Source organism: Rhinopithecus bieti, unplaced genomic scaffold (assembly GCF_001698545.2).
Source record: "Rhinopithecus bieti isolate Rb0 unplaced genomic scaffold, ASM169854v2 scaffold_5476, whole genome shotgun sequence".
NCBI lineage: Eukaryota > Metazoa > Chordata > Mammalia > Primates > Cercopithecidae > Rhinopithecus > Rhinopithecus bieti.
In genome coordinates this window covers 1,363,380-1,379,227 of record NW_016805433.1, presented here as the reverse complement: position 1 = coordinate 1,379,227, position 15,848 = coordinate 1,363,380, and the positions used below count along the sequence as shown (strand labels likewise).

General features: G+C 35.9%; 1 protein-coding gene across 1 annotated transcript in view; it reads left to right on the top strand.

The window, feature by feature from the left end:
• The window catches only part of NAV3 (neuron navigator 3), a 383,881-nt gene that overhangs the window by 185,177 nt on the left and 182,856 nt on the right, over positions 1–15,848 (top strand). Inside the window, 1 exon segment of the mRNA XM_017872509.1 lies at positions 7,592–7,707. Within this exon segment, the coding sequence (XP_017727998.1) occupies positions 7,592–7,707 (116 nt within the window).

Below are 15,848 nucleotides of genomic sequence, written 5' to 3'. Positions count from 1 at the left end.
TTTCTTGGTGTCCACCCTGAGCTATATTATTTGAACCTGTTTTTCTTGCCTGGAGTTCAAAAATTGTTACCTTACATCCTTCAGACTTTCAAAAAATACCTCCCCTTTTCCCATATGTCATTTTTCTTCCATTGCTTTTGTGTTCATTACATCACAACTATATTCTACATGCTTTCAAGGACATGTGAAATAAAATAATACAGTACTTGGTTAATTATGGAGAAAAGAAAGACCTGTGTGTTTTCCTTAAACCTGTCTCTTTAGAAGCCTCCAACAAAGTTTTAAAATGACACTTACCCAGATTTATAACATGCTGTTTTGAAGTCTACATTCTTTCTTTTCTGACCATTTGTAGTAAATGCCAAGGAAACAATGCATTGGACATAAAGCAAACATGCAGAGGCAAAGAGAGCAGAATCAGGGTTTTGAGCAGTTCTCAGAAAAGAAAAATACCTAACCCTTAGATAAGGCAAGGCACTATTCATAAGGAGAAACGTATCATGCTTCTTAAGCCTGTTAATTAAATATAAGCAGAGACCCTCTATAAACAACTTGATTTGTAAACTTAGGTCAAGAAAATCTGAATTTAGAGTGTTTCCTTCTTTTGATATAATATGCTGTACTTTATACAACCACACCATGAATTCGCAGAACAGATTTTTATTATAAAATATTTCTGTGGGATTATAGATTTGCCTAACCAAGCCATTGTTGTTTCTTCTCTTCATGTTTTATTTTATGTTTTTGGAAACAATTTTAATCTTACAGAAAATTTGCAGGAATTGTGCAAATGACTCTCATGTACACTTCTCCCAGAGCACTCAGAGAACTTATTCAGGTTTCACCAAGTTTCACCAAATATGATCCCTTTTAGTAATTCAGGATAAATATTGCATCTAGTAGTTGTCATGTCTCCCTAATATCCCTCAATCTGGAACAATTGTTTAGCCTTTCCCTGGCTTTCATGATATTGATATATTGATGGCCAGGCATTTTATATAATGTTTCTAATTTGGGTTTGTCATGTAGTTCCTCATTATTAGATACACATTAAATGTATTTTTTGTCTGGAATGTCATTGAAATGATACTGTGTTTTTCCCGTTGCATTTTATTGGGTGTTTCATGATATGAATATCGATACTTTCCATTTTGGTTGTGTTGAATTTGATTGCTTGATTAAGGTAATATCTGCCACAGTTTTATATTCTAAGTGAATATATTGTCTCCAGTTGTATGTAATACATATTTTTGTGGGAAGATATTTTGAGACTGTGTGTAAAAATTCAATTTTTTATCTATTTTCACCCACAAGTTTTAGCATCCATTGAGCTTTGTTGCTGAATTAATAATGTGCTGTTATATGTGACAACCGGTTTTCTAATTCCATCCTGTCTTCTGCGTTTGCTCTCTGGCATTCTACTTTAAGAAAGAGATATTTTCTCCTCATGATCTTTCTATCTATTTAAATTATATGGACAAATAGATTTCTACTGTATTTGTTATAATCCGTTGCTGTCACAACTTACTTTGGTGATTAATTTTCCAAGATGTGGCCACTGGGAGCCCCTCCAAGCTGGTTGTGTCTCCTTTCCAAATGCTCTATCACTCTTTGAGAATTTTCTTTCTTTATGGCTCAAGGTGTTCTAGGCTCATCTTGCACATTCCCTAATTTGGCTTTAGATCCTATTCTTTTCTTTAAGGAACTCGTATGTCTTTTTGTATACAGTGATATTAGAAACCAAGATCTCATTGTTCCTAGGTTTTCTTGGGGGTCAAAACCAAGAAATATATGTGTGTATATGCACACATACATATACACATATTTAATCATTATTTTAATATTGTATATTATTTATTATAATTCAATATAATTATGATTATTCATGTATACATACATTCATAACACCTCCAATTCCAGCTCAACACCACAGAGTTTAGTTTTCTTTCCATACTTGTGCATCCTTTTGTCAACCATGAGAAACCTGGCTCGCATTATTCTCAATGTTTTCTTATTTGCTCAGCTCCCCTGAATCGAGCAAATCTTCTATCCACACTAGACTTCTGTTCACCCCAACAGTTTCCTGGCCTTGGCCCTGGCTGTCACCTGTCTGCCTTTCCAGAATGAAGGAAATAGGAAAGCAAGCACATTACTGGTTTTTGAAATATATGTGCTTTTCTTTCTTTTTTGTTGGGGTTATAAACAGGAATTACAATACCATTAGTTAATGTTTCTGACTCAAATCAGTTCTACTTGTGTCTACATTTGTGACCATATCTATATCAAGGTGAATCCACAGGGGGAAATATTTCTTGAATATAAATCAATATGCAAACACTTATATTAATGACATTAAAGATTAGAGGTTTGAGAATGTCTAGGATTTAATACTGATTTCCTTTTAATGATTAGTACATAAAAAATAACATTTAGGGGCTAGGCGCTGTGGCTCACATCTGTAATCCCAGCACTTTGGGAGGCCAAGGCAGGCGGATCAAGAGGTCACGACATGGAGGCCATCCTGGCTAGCATGGTGAAACCCCGTCTCTGCTAAAAATACAAAAAAATTAGCCGGGCGTGGTGGCGGGCGCCTGTAGTCCCAGCTACTAGGAGAGGCTGAGGCAGGAGAATGGCATGAACCCGGGAGGTGGAGCTTGCAGTGAGCCAAGATCGTGCCACTGCACTCCAACCTGGGCAACAGAGCAAGACTCTGTCTCAACAAAAATAAAAAATAAAAAAATATATAATATTTAGGTTAGACCAGTGGATATGTCACATTCAAAGACTGAGTGACTGAGCTGTCTGTTAGCTAAGGGAACCTCAAATGCAATAAAATACTTAGTTCAGAGGCATTTTGATGGAATTAAACTGTAGGGGAGTAGTTAATAGATCAACATTTACAGGCAGCCAGGTTCAAGTACTGGTCAAGCATCTACCAGATTGTTACCTAGGACCAGTTATTTGACCTCTAGATGTCTTAAATTTCTTTATCTGCAGCCCCTACTTTACAAGATTGTTGTGAATTTTCAGTGATATGCCCCAGGAAAATACTAAACACCACACTTGGCACATAGTAAGTGTGCAAAAACAGGTAATAGCTCTCATGGTAATCACTGGTATCATGACTTTTAATTACTACAACTCCCAGTAACAGATGAAGGACCTGGTTTATTAGAATTCTAAATAAATTACACTCTGGAGGCTGAGGTGAGAACATGGCTTGAGCCAGGAAGGGTGAAGCTGAAGTGAGCTATGGTTGCTCTAGTGCGCTCCAGCAGGGGTGATAGAGTGAGACCCTATCTCAAAAAGTAAATAAATAAAATAAATCTAAATAAACTGTTTTTGCAATGCTGTCTCTTGATGGTTTCAATACTTACTCATAACATGATGACCGTGTTGTAAATGAACAGTGAGGTTGTCTACATAGGACCATGTTGCTGAATACTTTGAAGGAATATTATGATACGTATTTTTTCTTTTTCCAGTTAATAGGAAGAAAATGCATTATCAGTTTATGGGGAAACAGTGAATGATCCACTGCAATATTCACCATATCTGCCAAAATGTACTTTCTGATTAGAGAACACGCTTGATTCTAAAGTCTTTATAAATTATTTCATGAATCAACTCAAATATTTTTATTTAACTGGTGCAAAGCATGCATAAAAATAGAGGGTAAGTTGTGAGTCTTCAGAGATTTAACTGGACTTCTTTGATCGTTTGTATAAAAGGTACATCTTTACCAGTTGGCATTGATTGGTCCTCTATAGACTGGAATTAAAATCTAATTTTGCTGTAACAAATTGTGAGGTGGAAATACTAGAGAAATGGATGGCTTGTAACATCAGTAGACATTTCTGGTCGCATTTAGATGTGAATATAAACCAAGCATGACTTCTAAGTCCTTTTTACAGTGATTTGAAGTTTACCTTCACCAAGTTCCATTCTTTCATTGATCAGTCTGTTTCCTTATTAATGCTAATGTAGATCACTTATGTAGGGAATTTGATGAGAAATACATTGGAGAACTTAAGGTAAATAAGACTCTTGTGACTTAAACTAAAAGACATAAAAGAGTGAGTCTGCCAAAAATATGCACTGACATATTAACACAAATTTTAAAACGGCTTCCAAGATAAGACTGAGCTGTCACAAGTAGGAATACACTTTTTTAAAAGCATGTCTCAGACAGGGGGAGGGGGAACTTAACCAATGGAATTAAGTCTTTCATATTGAGGAAGATAGCCACAAGTCAGCTTCTGAAGAATTCTTTTTAAGAACTGCTTCCTTTTAGTAGAGCAAAAACTATAGTGCTAGTTTTCTTTTACTCCAGATTTTCTTAGATGGAGATAGAAGCTTTATAACTAACATGGCCACAAACATTCTGGCTCCTGTGACAGCTGTTGGTCTTGTTCTCATAGGAACCAGTTAGCCGTGGGCTTTAGACAAATATTTCAGTGAAATGCTTAATGTGACTCAGCTTCTAAAAGATGAATCTGTGAATACAAAATCTGCAGGACTAGAGGTCAACCCTGGCTCCCAGCCAGTTCAACAAGGTGCTGTGCCTCTGTGACACTTCTTGGCAGGCAGCCAGTCAGCTTTCCCTGGGGTCCACAATTTCACTACATACTCTCCATTTAAACTTCTTCAGCAACTAATAAAAATCCTTAGAACATTTCAGAGGATTGTTTCTCCTTTCGTTCAGAGACAATAGGCTAAGGAAGAGATCAGTGGGGAGTAGGGTGGCCCACAATAATTGAAGCCAGGTGGAAGAACAGACTTTAGAAATGAATGGGGAGGGACTGTCAGTAGATGGGGATATGTGAGAAATTGGGGTCCAGGAGAGAAAGAAATAGGCTACACAAAGAGCAGATATATTTGCCCTTTTAATATTGACCAGAATTTCACAAGAGAGGATGTATTTTCAGTCCTTTTGTAATAATAGTTGATTTCACAACTATTTTGCAAGGCAGGCATTTTTTCTTATTTTTACAGATGAACAAACAAGTTCAGAGAGGTGAAGTAACTTGCCAACATCACATGACTTGATAACTGATTAGTGATGGGGCCAAGTTTTACACCCAAACCCAGTATATTTACACATATACTACTCTTTCTTGCATATGCTTTGCCCACCAATAATTTTGTTTTACTCTTATGGCTAATATTATTTATCAATATATTTATAAAAGATTTGTTGACTGAAACTTATATTCTGATACAAGACTGGACACTGGGGATACAATGGAGAGTTCAAACATGGAGAATAGGGCCTAGTCTGGGAGTTAAATGTTAATCAATTAATTACATTAATCTCATGTCACAAGAGTATGAAGTGCTGAAAAGATAGGTCCAGGGAGTACTAAGTACTAAGTGCTTATAATTGGAGACTGCCTGATCAGTGAAATTAGGGAGGATTTTTAAAGAAATAGTCACTTGAGCTAAGACTTGGAGGGAAGGAATCAACTGGATGAAGTGGGGAGGAAAATAATCAAGTGTAAAGACCCTGTTTGGGCAGGAAGCTGTGGAAAGTGGGTAGAAGACTCTTGTGACCACAGTAGAGAGAGGAGAGAGGAGTCTTGTGTGAGATGATGCTGGAGACCATCATCCTATGGGTTGCATGGGACCCAACCATACAAGATCTTGTAAGTTTCATAAAGGTTTCACCAGAGGGCTCCATGAATCAGGACCAGGTTTGTTAATAAAATATTATGACTTCAGTTCTATAAATGATGGGTTTGACATATTTTTGTGACAACCAAGAAGAAATGTCAATTAGACAGTCTTTATATACATCGGGAATTCAGCGTAAAGTGCTGGGTTAGAGTTAGAATTTTAGAATTCAGGTGTAAATAAATAATAACCAATACAATGAATATGATTGAGATCATCTAGAGAAACTATGGACAAAAACTGGAAGAAGTATAGAATATTCTTTTGCTGAACTCCCAGGTTTCTGCTGTCTATATCCCCACTTCTTTTTCTACTACCCAGAACCACAACATTTAATGATTACGTAAAGGAAAACAATAGAATAAAGTAGAATCCAGAGAAAATGGGAAACACACTAGAGAATTTTTGCCATAAAAGCCAAGGTAGGACAGTTTGATAAAGGAAGGAATGAGCTGCTGTTCTAAATGCTACCAAGATATCAAATGAGTGGAAGACTAAAATATCTGTTAAATTTAGCTACTTTGAGATTTATTTCTGGCCTTAATGGTATATATCCTATCACTTAAATAGTGTATTTTCTTTCTTAATTTGTTTATGCTCTTTATATTCAGTTTTAAGCTAGAATAAAATAGGAATGGTCTGTCAGAAATTATTGGAGGCCAAAGCACAACCAACTTTGTATTGGAAAGTTTCTTTCTTGCATAGTTCTTTTTTTCATATACTAATTCACATATATAACACATATATCAATACAGACAACATGTAGTTTTCCATAGTTTCTTAAAACCTAAGTGAACTTTTCAGTTTCTTGGCCTGTCAGTTAAATTTTGACTTTTTCTGATATCAATGATTACACTTTTTCTCTTGAAACTCAAATTTAGATTAAAAGCAAAATGTTAATTAAACATTGATTCAAAAATATAATACATTCTTCATTCACACATGAACATTATTTGTAAATATTCTTAAAGTAGCAAATATTGAAAGATCACTTGTCATGGCCCACACCTACTACCATAAATAAAAGGGTAGATGTAAGACAAATGAGATGTCTCAAAAGAACATAGTCCAGTGTGCAATCCCATATTAGCTTGCCTCCTTCTGTGTCTTAGTAGTTCATGCTCTGAACATTTAAACTGTGTGTTAGTTTGTGTCAAATATACATCGAATATGAAGCTGCATTAAATAGAAAGCATATCTTAAAACATTTGCCTGTGCTAAAGGAAAGAAACAATGCATGAAGTGTGATTAGAATATCAAAAGTATTCAGGACCTTTGTTGAGTGCTTTTCATTTAGTTAGACATACTCTTTACAAGCTAACCACACGCACAAATACATACCCATGTACATACATAGACAAATGTGAAACAGATGATATGAAGGTAATTGTAAGAATGATAATTTGTTTCTGGTTGACTTTAATTGCTCTGAAATCTTTGGTAATTAAGTCATCATAATGATGTATGTAGCGTTGAACAAATTTTTTTTTTATTTTTACATATTTTTAAAAATTTTTATAGAATTTTGGTTAAAAAAAGAATTAGGTGTGATTCCCAATACTTCAGTATCGCGAAAAAAAAAAAAAAAAAAAAAAAAAAACATACTTTGGCCATATTTCCTCTAATAGCAAAGAGTTGGATCTTTTTAAATATTTTGCCCCCAAATTATAATCAACTATTGGTAGTTATAAGCTTCCAAATTTAGACAAGTCTAAGAAATCTAATTCCACATCTCACTCCCACTTAGGTTGTATATGAAAAATAACAAAATTCTCCTATACATAGACAGTTCTGGAACCTTCCAGTCATAAAGAAATACTTATTTTGATGGAAAATTTGTAATTAATATTTCTTGTACTTTGATGAGTGACTGGTGATTATAATTGCTATTTCTTTCTATTTTCCTGGATAATTTCAGGGCACATTCAGAAAATGAAGGTACCTCTTTAGCATCGGCTGACTCCTGTACCAGTCCTACAAAGATGGACTTATCATATAGTAAAACTGCTAAGCAGTGCCTGGAGGAGATATCTGGTAAGTGACCTCATCAATGCATAGGTCAAACCTAGGAATTTCTGTATTCTCCCCATAAGACTTTTTGTTAAATCATATTTGTGGTATACTGTTTTTTATGCAAAAATGGATTGTATATATCTCATGCTTCAAAGATAATTAGCTATTTGGCTATTCTGCTTAGGATGATCTCTTTGTTACTAAAAAAGGAATGATAGTCCTTTCAGAAGTGAAGACTTTAAGTCATTTTGCCCTCAGTCAAATTGAATAAAATCAGAGAAAACCTGCATAATACATTTGGAGATTGAAAATAAACTAATGATTGGCCATGTATATTCTCCATGGCTAATGCAGCCTGCTCTGTCATCAATTATATACTATTTAAAACATTTCTACAGGGTGATTTCAAATGACCATTTAAAAAAACTCTGAATAGGAAAATATTTTATTATATATGGATGATGTAAGAAAAAAATAATACATACCCCAGACACAGTTATCAGGTTTTTGTTGTGTATAAAATGGGATGCTGGGCTTGAGCGCAATGTGTTCTCTACGGTCCAGGTAAGCCTAAGCATATATGGAAGACATTTGGTTTAATTTCATTACATATAAATCTATATTCGTAAGGAACCAAGAAACCTCCTAGCAAAATATATTGCCCCTGAAGGGTGAGAGATTAAAGAGTACTTTATGTGTTCCTAAGTATAATAATGCATGAAAGTAGGGTTATGTCTGTTGTTCCAGGAAAACTCTGGTCCAAGTCTTGTGTATTCACAGCTAAGTTCAAATGAAGAAAACTAAATAAATTATTTAATTTTAAAAAATTACTGGGTACTCCAAAGATCCAAAGTATAAGTATCGCTATGAAGCTCATGAAAGTGACTCTATCACAAATTTGGGGGTTAAGAAACTTCCTCACTTTGGCAGACCTGAAAAGGATTTGGCAAGCATTAGACATGACTACAGCATCCTGCAGTGGATATTGACAACAATTACAGAACAACATCCCAAGGGTACATTTGGAATCAGCATTAGTTGATAACATTAGGTATCAGAGATTTTATACAGAGATTACAACAAAGGCCCAGTACTAGGTAGGGGTAGAAATGGTAATGCCAAGACATAGATATAGGGATAGTAATTGTAGATTTTTCAAACACATGGGGGATGTGTTGACTTTCCATTAACTCTGTGTAGTACCATGGTCAAAATGATGCTATGTGTTTATTATGACCAGATGTTTTATAAAATTAGCATGACATGAAGATGTGTATGCCTCATATATTTCTTTATACATAAATGTCTTCAATATGCATGCTAAGCACTAGAGCTCAAATCTGTAGGAGAGATGAATTTAGTAGAGTTTGAATTGCAATTTTTTGTGAATTTCACAAAGGAACACTGTTTTCAGAAACTAATATATCACAGTATATCTGATTGAATAAATAGTCTGTATTTGATGTTTTCTCCACTTTCTTATTGTCTACCGTTTGATCACTTTTCATTTTCCAGTTGATATTTCCTTTTAACATTCGGATTTTAATAGAATACCTGAAAGTGAATATAAACTAGCAATTAATATAATAATTTAATGGGTCTTTCAGAGAGCATAATATCATTTTGCAGCAACAATCAATTATTTACATAAAATCATAGTTTTCAGTCTAGGATTTTGATATGAATTCAACAAAAGAAAGAAAACAGAAAATAAATGGTGCAATGAGACTTATCTACTTGTGTCAATCTTACTATCATCTGTTTAAATGCAGCCTATAGTGGGATAGTGAAAATGTCTCTCGATACTAACTTGAGATTTCCTTGAAGAATTGTGATGTTTTTTGCAGTTAGTAAGTTATAAATTGAGTACTATAATTGAAGAAAGGTAGATGAGGAAATATGAGCAGGCCAGTCACAGAGATGACTGTCACAGAGAAATTAGATTATATATCTTCATCATTTTAAGATTTTTTGGTTTATGAGTAACTATCTCTCTCTTACCATTTCTGCCCTAATTTTTAGTGATTTTAGTATCTACATAGGTGTTCTTTCTAACACCTTGGCCTCTCCTCCCATGATTTTTGTCTTGCAGTCCCTCCTGAACTACTTATTCTCATCATCATACCCTAGATCTAGGCATCATCAGAAACTACTACTTTATGTGACCTCACTGTCATGCACTGTGCTGTCACTGATTGCACACTCCTATCATTTCAGTATTCTTCCTTTTGTTCCCTGACTCCAGCAATGATTCCACTAGAGTTTCCAATTCATTGATCCTACCACTTTTTACTGTTCCTCACCAACCTCTGCATATTTTTCTTCTCTCCGTAGTCAGCTAATTTCCTGTAATAAGTGAATGTATTTTTATTTTTATATACCCTAACTCCATTGCCTCTCTCTCACTCCATTGTACCCATTTGATGAAATCGTGACCTGGCTACATTTAAATCTCCACCTATTCTATACCAACAATGAATGAACCAGGAGAAAACACATCGCATGTCAATGCGACTCACTTTACGTTCAGGACCTCCAACCTCAAGTGAATATGTAATGCTCCTGGCAGTCAGTCTATATTTTTTATACCTTTTTTTCTCAAATGTCCGACATTACCAGTTCCATTCTTTCTCTTAACTGATGACCTTGATGTGTACTTCACTTACAAAAGTGAAGCACAAAGAAAAGTTCACGAACCCCTGTCATCACATCTACCCAAGTATAACATTTATACCCGCTTAATACCTCTTTACTCTGTTTTTACTTGGATTACTCTCTCTTCTCTTTAAAAGCTCCCTCCCAACCAAGTTACTTATTTTAGGCCATGGCATATTATCATTTCTCCAACCTTAATTTAAAAAAACAACTTCCCTTGACCCCAAATTTGTCCTCAAGTACTGTTGTCATTTATCTCCTTCTCTTATGGCGTATTGTAAAAAGAGTAGGGTTCAATCACAGTCTCTTAGGCTTTTAAGCCCACTTCTCCACTGGAACTGCTCTTACAGAAGTCACCACTAATGTCAACATGGCCAATCCAAGGATCAAGTCTCAGGCCTCATCTTATTTCACCTCACAGCAGCTATTTGTCCTGTTCTAAGAAGGTTTCTTCCTTGGTGCTATAGTTTAGATACAGTTTGTTTGGCCTCACCAAGTCTCATGTTGAAATTTGTTCTCCCTGGATGGAGGCGCGGTGGCTTGTGCTTGTAATCCCAGCACTTTGGGAGGCCAAGTGGGGCGGATCACGAGGTCGGGAGTTCGAAACCAGCCTGGCCAACACAGTGAAACCTCGTCTTTACTAAAATTACAAAAATTAGCCGGGTGTGGTGGTGGACACCTGTAGTCCCAGCTACTCGGAAGACTGAGGCAGGAGAATCTCTTGAACCCGGGAGGAGGAGGTTGCAGTGGAGATAACATCACTGCACTCCAGTCTGGGCGACAGAGCTAGACTCCATCTCAAAAGAAAAAAAAAGAAAGAAAAAAGAAGTTTGATCCCCAGTGTTGGAGGTGGGGCCTCATGGGAGGTGTTTGGATCCCAGGAGCAGATCCCTCATGAATGGCTTTGTGCCATTCTCCAGGGAGTGGGTGAATTTTCACTGCTAGGTCCCACATGAACTGATTGTTGAAAGTAACCTGGAACTTCCACTTTCTCTTGTTTATGCTCTCACCATATGATCTCTGCACAACAGCTCCCCTTTGCCTTTCACTGTGAGTAGAAACAGTCTGAAGTCCTCACCAGAAGCAGTTGCTGGAAGCAGCTTCTTGTACAGCCTAAAGACCAGTGAGCCAAATAAACCCCTTTTCTCCATAAATTACCCACCCTCAGATAATCCTTTATAGCATCATAAATGAACTAAGATACTTGATTTTCAGGGTCATATATCCCCTTAGTTTTCCTCAAACCTTACTGTTCCTTCTTGGTCTCCTTTTCTAGTTACACTTTTTTCTTGATGATTTCTTATGGTTTAAATGATCCAGGTCTCTGCTTCTAGGTTTCTCTACCTGTAAATGCCCTCTTGGTGATTTAATATCAATATTATCTCATGGCTTTAAGTTTCATCTATATTCAGGTGGCTTACAAATGTCTCTGTCTGCTCTAGTTCTCTCCCTTGAACTCTGGACTCAAATATCCAACTGCCAACACAATCTTTCCACTTGAATATCTCATAGATACTTCAAACATAGTTTATCCCAAACTGAACCTCTGATATTAACCCATAAAATTGTACCCCTCAAAAACTCTTTACCCAAGTCTTCTCCATTTTGATTAATAAGAATTTCATCCTTCCAATTGCCCAAGCTTGAAACCTTAGACTTATTCATGACTCCTTTTTAATGCCTCACACCTGATGCCCTGATAGTCTATTCATTATAACACCTTGTTGGCTCCAGAAGTATTGTTTTCTATTTGTACTCAGAGACAAATGGTGTTTATAAATCAACTTTTTGGGATATTTCTCAGTATTCAGACTCTTGTTACTTTTCTCAGAAATCCAGAAACTGAAAAAATTTAGATGACACAATATCTAACTAACTGTAAGAAATAAGGTACTAAGATACCTTAGAATAATTGCATTTTTAAAATATATCCAGAATTTGCCAATTCTCCTTTTTTCTACTTTTGTCTATTAAGTGGCATCACCAATGGATGGTTAGTACATAGGTAGCACTCAATAAATGCATGTAAAATGAAATTAATATAATGAATATAGCATTAAAATGAGAACTACACTAAAAAAGGAACATCATAATTTTCAGATGAAAACAATAAACAGAAAAGATAGGAATTATCTCTTTGGCTTTGGAAGGCACTCAGGAAATAATCACAGTGAACTTATGATCAATTATACTATACAGAAGGAGTTGATATAAATGGAAAATAAAAATTTACTTTTGATTATACCATCACTGAATAATCAAAGAATATAAGGAAGAAAATGTTTAGTCATTCTACAGAAGTAATGTTACAGTTCAGAAGCTCTCCCTGTTGATCTGGGATTTTAAAACAGCACATTATAAAATGGAAGAAGGCCAGGGATGGTGTCTCATATCTGGAATAGTAGCATTTTAGGAGACCAAGGCAGGATGATTGCTTGAAGCCAGGAGTTCAAGACCAGCCTGGACAACATAGTGAGACCCTGCCTCTACAAAAAAAAAAAAAAAAAAAAAAATCTAATTATCCGGGCATAGTGGTGTATAGCATGTGTCTAGTTCAATCTACTCAGGAGGCTGAGGAGAGAAGTTTGCTTAAACTCAGGAGTTCCACACTGCAGGAGCCACGATCATGCCACTGCACTCAAGCCTGGGTGACAGAGCAATACCTTGTCTCAAAAAAAAAAAAAAAAAAAGTAAGGGCAGGGGAAAAGAAGGATAAATTTGTAACACAGGTTGAACATCCATAATTTAAAAATCCGAAATTCAAAAGATCCCAAATTCATAAATTTTTGTGTGCTGACATAATGCCACAAGTGGAAAATTCCAAATCTGATCTCCTGTGACAAATTGCAGTCAAAATGCAGGTGCACAACACAGTTTATTCAGCATTCTCAGGGGAAAATATAGTCTCTCAGCCCCCTTTAGCCACTATGTATCTTTTCCATGCACACCTATATTCCCCCATGCAAGCATACCCACAAAGGATAATACAATGGCATGTGTGCAGAGTGGACATGCCAATGGCAGGTTCCCCACAGTGCCCCACATGGGGCCAAGACCTATACGCATTACACTGTGGTTTTCTTTTGTTTTGTTTGTTTGCTTATTTTTCATTCTGTGGCATAAAGATATTGTTGAAAATGTCAAAAAGGCCTGAAGATACCCCTACAGGTAACAATGATAAGAAAAAAAGGAAGCGTTTATGTTTGTTTATAGCATAGAAAGTCAAGCTGTTGGAAAAACTAGACTGGTGTAAGTGGGAAACATCTTACAGAAGAGTATGGTGTTGGAATGACCACCATATATGACCTGAAGACACCAAAGGATAAATTGTTGAAGGTCTCCATTGAAAGTGATGAACAGAAGTTAATGAAAAATAGAAAATACTGCATAAAGCTAAGAATGAAGATCTCAATTGTGTATTGAAAGAGTGGATCCATCAGTGTGACGGTGTACACATGCCACTTAATGGTATGCTGAAGGTTAAATAAGCAAAGATCTTTTACAGTGAACTGGCAATCGAAGGGAACTAAATATTCAATAGGCTTGTTGTAGAAATTTAAGAAAAGTTGTGGCATTAAATTTTTAAGGATTTGTGGTGATAAATAGTGAAGACATACATTAACTAGTTGGCCAAGATCACTGCTGATGAAAATCTGACTCTGGAGCAAATCTTTGATGCCGAAACAACACACATTTTGATGCCTCAGAAAGTTACTGACACAGAAGACGAGACAGCCCCTACAGGAAGTAAGGATGCCAAGGACAGAATAACTGAGATTGGATGTACTTATACAGCAGGAACCCATACGTGAAAACTTGCTGTAATAACCAAAAGCTTGCGTCCTTGCTGTTTTCAGGGAGTGAATTTCTTACCAGTTTATTATTATGCTAACAAAAAGGCTTGGATCACCAGAGACATATTTTCTGATTGGTTTTATAAACATTTTGTGACAGCAATTCTTGCTCACTTTCAGGAATCTGGACTGAATGACTGCAAGAATTTATTTGATTATATTTATTCTACTCATTGTCTAGCTGAAATTATTATCAAAAGCAATATTTATGCCATGTACTTTCCCCAAAATGTGACTTGTTAATTTAGCCAAGTGACCAGGTTATCCTTCAATTGATAAAGAATAAATATAAAAACACTTCCTTAAATAGCATGCCAGCAGTAGTGAACAGAGGTATATGTGTGGAAGATTTTCAAAAGGAGTTTAGCATGAAGGATGTCATATATGCTGTTGTCAAGCCTTGGAATTCAGTGACTAAAGACATGGTTATACCTGCCTGGCACAACCTCTAGTCTGCATCTATGTTCAGTGATGATGATGAACCAGGTGGTGACTTTGAAGGATTCCATATGTCAAATGAGAAAAACAATGATGTCTGACCCTACCTATTCTGAAAAAAAAATACTTTCAGAGTCTATTAGTAGGCTGGAAAAAGTGGATATCAAAGAAATTTTTAACATTGACAGTGAGGCTCCAGTTGTTCATTCACTCAACATTGATCACATAGCCAAAATGGTGCTGAATTCAGGTGACTGTGATAATAGTAATGACGAAGATAACAATGTTAACACTGAAGAAAAAGTGCCAGAGACAAATGATGGAAATGTATGATGATCTTAGTGAAGAACTAGAGCAGTGTACATTCATTACAGAACAATAAATTATGCCAGTTGATATAAATCAGAGAGCTTTCTAAGACAAAAACTGTTGTTAATGAGGCAGATGACTCTGGGGAAACATTTTAAAAAGCTACCCAGTAGAATGCTACCTCATCCCTAGGGGGCCCACTTCCCGGTCCCTCACCTGCTTCTGATGTTTCTTCTCACCTAAAAAAAATACAATGTACAGTAACCTTTTAATCCAAACACAGCATTGAATGTAGAGATGGAAAGCGTGTGGCTGTTTGTGGTTGCTGTTGTTTCATAGCTGATCTGTATCAATACCTGTTATTCTGGCAATGCTACTGTGCTTCTTAGTGACTTTGAACACATTATGTTTTCACTGCATTCATGCTATGTCATATTTTTTACTGGTAAGTACTTATGTATAAATAATTGCAATAAAATAATTGCTTATTAGTAGCATATAAATTCAGTAAGGAATGATGGTGATGCCACAAACCACAGATTGTCCACTTAGGTGACTGAGATAGAGACACCTTTGATTTCTGACGGTTCAATGCACACAAACTTTGTTTCATGAAAAAAATTTTTTAAAAATGTATTGAATTACCTTCAGGCTATGTGTATAAGATGTATATGAAACATATGTGACTTGGGTCTCATCCCCAAGATGTCTCATTATGTATAGGCAAATATTCCAAAATCTGAAAAAATTCAACATGCAAAACACTTCTTGTTCCAATCATTTCTGATAAGGGGTATTAAACCTGTAATAGAATAACCCTATAAAAGAATGAACCTGTCAGAATTCTAAAGCTCATGAGATGTTTTCTATATTAATGACACCTCTCTTTCTCAGAATCTCCATCCC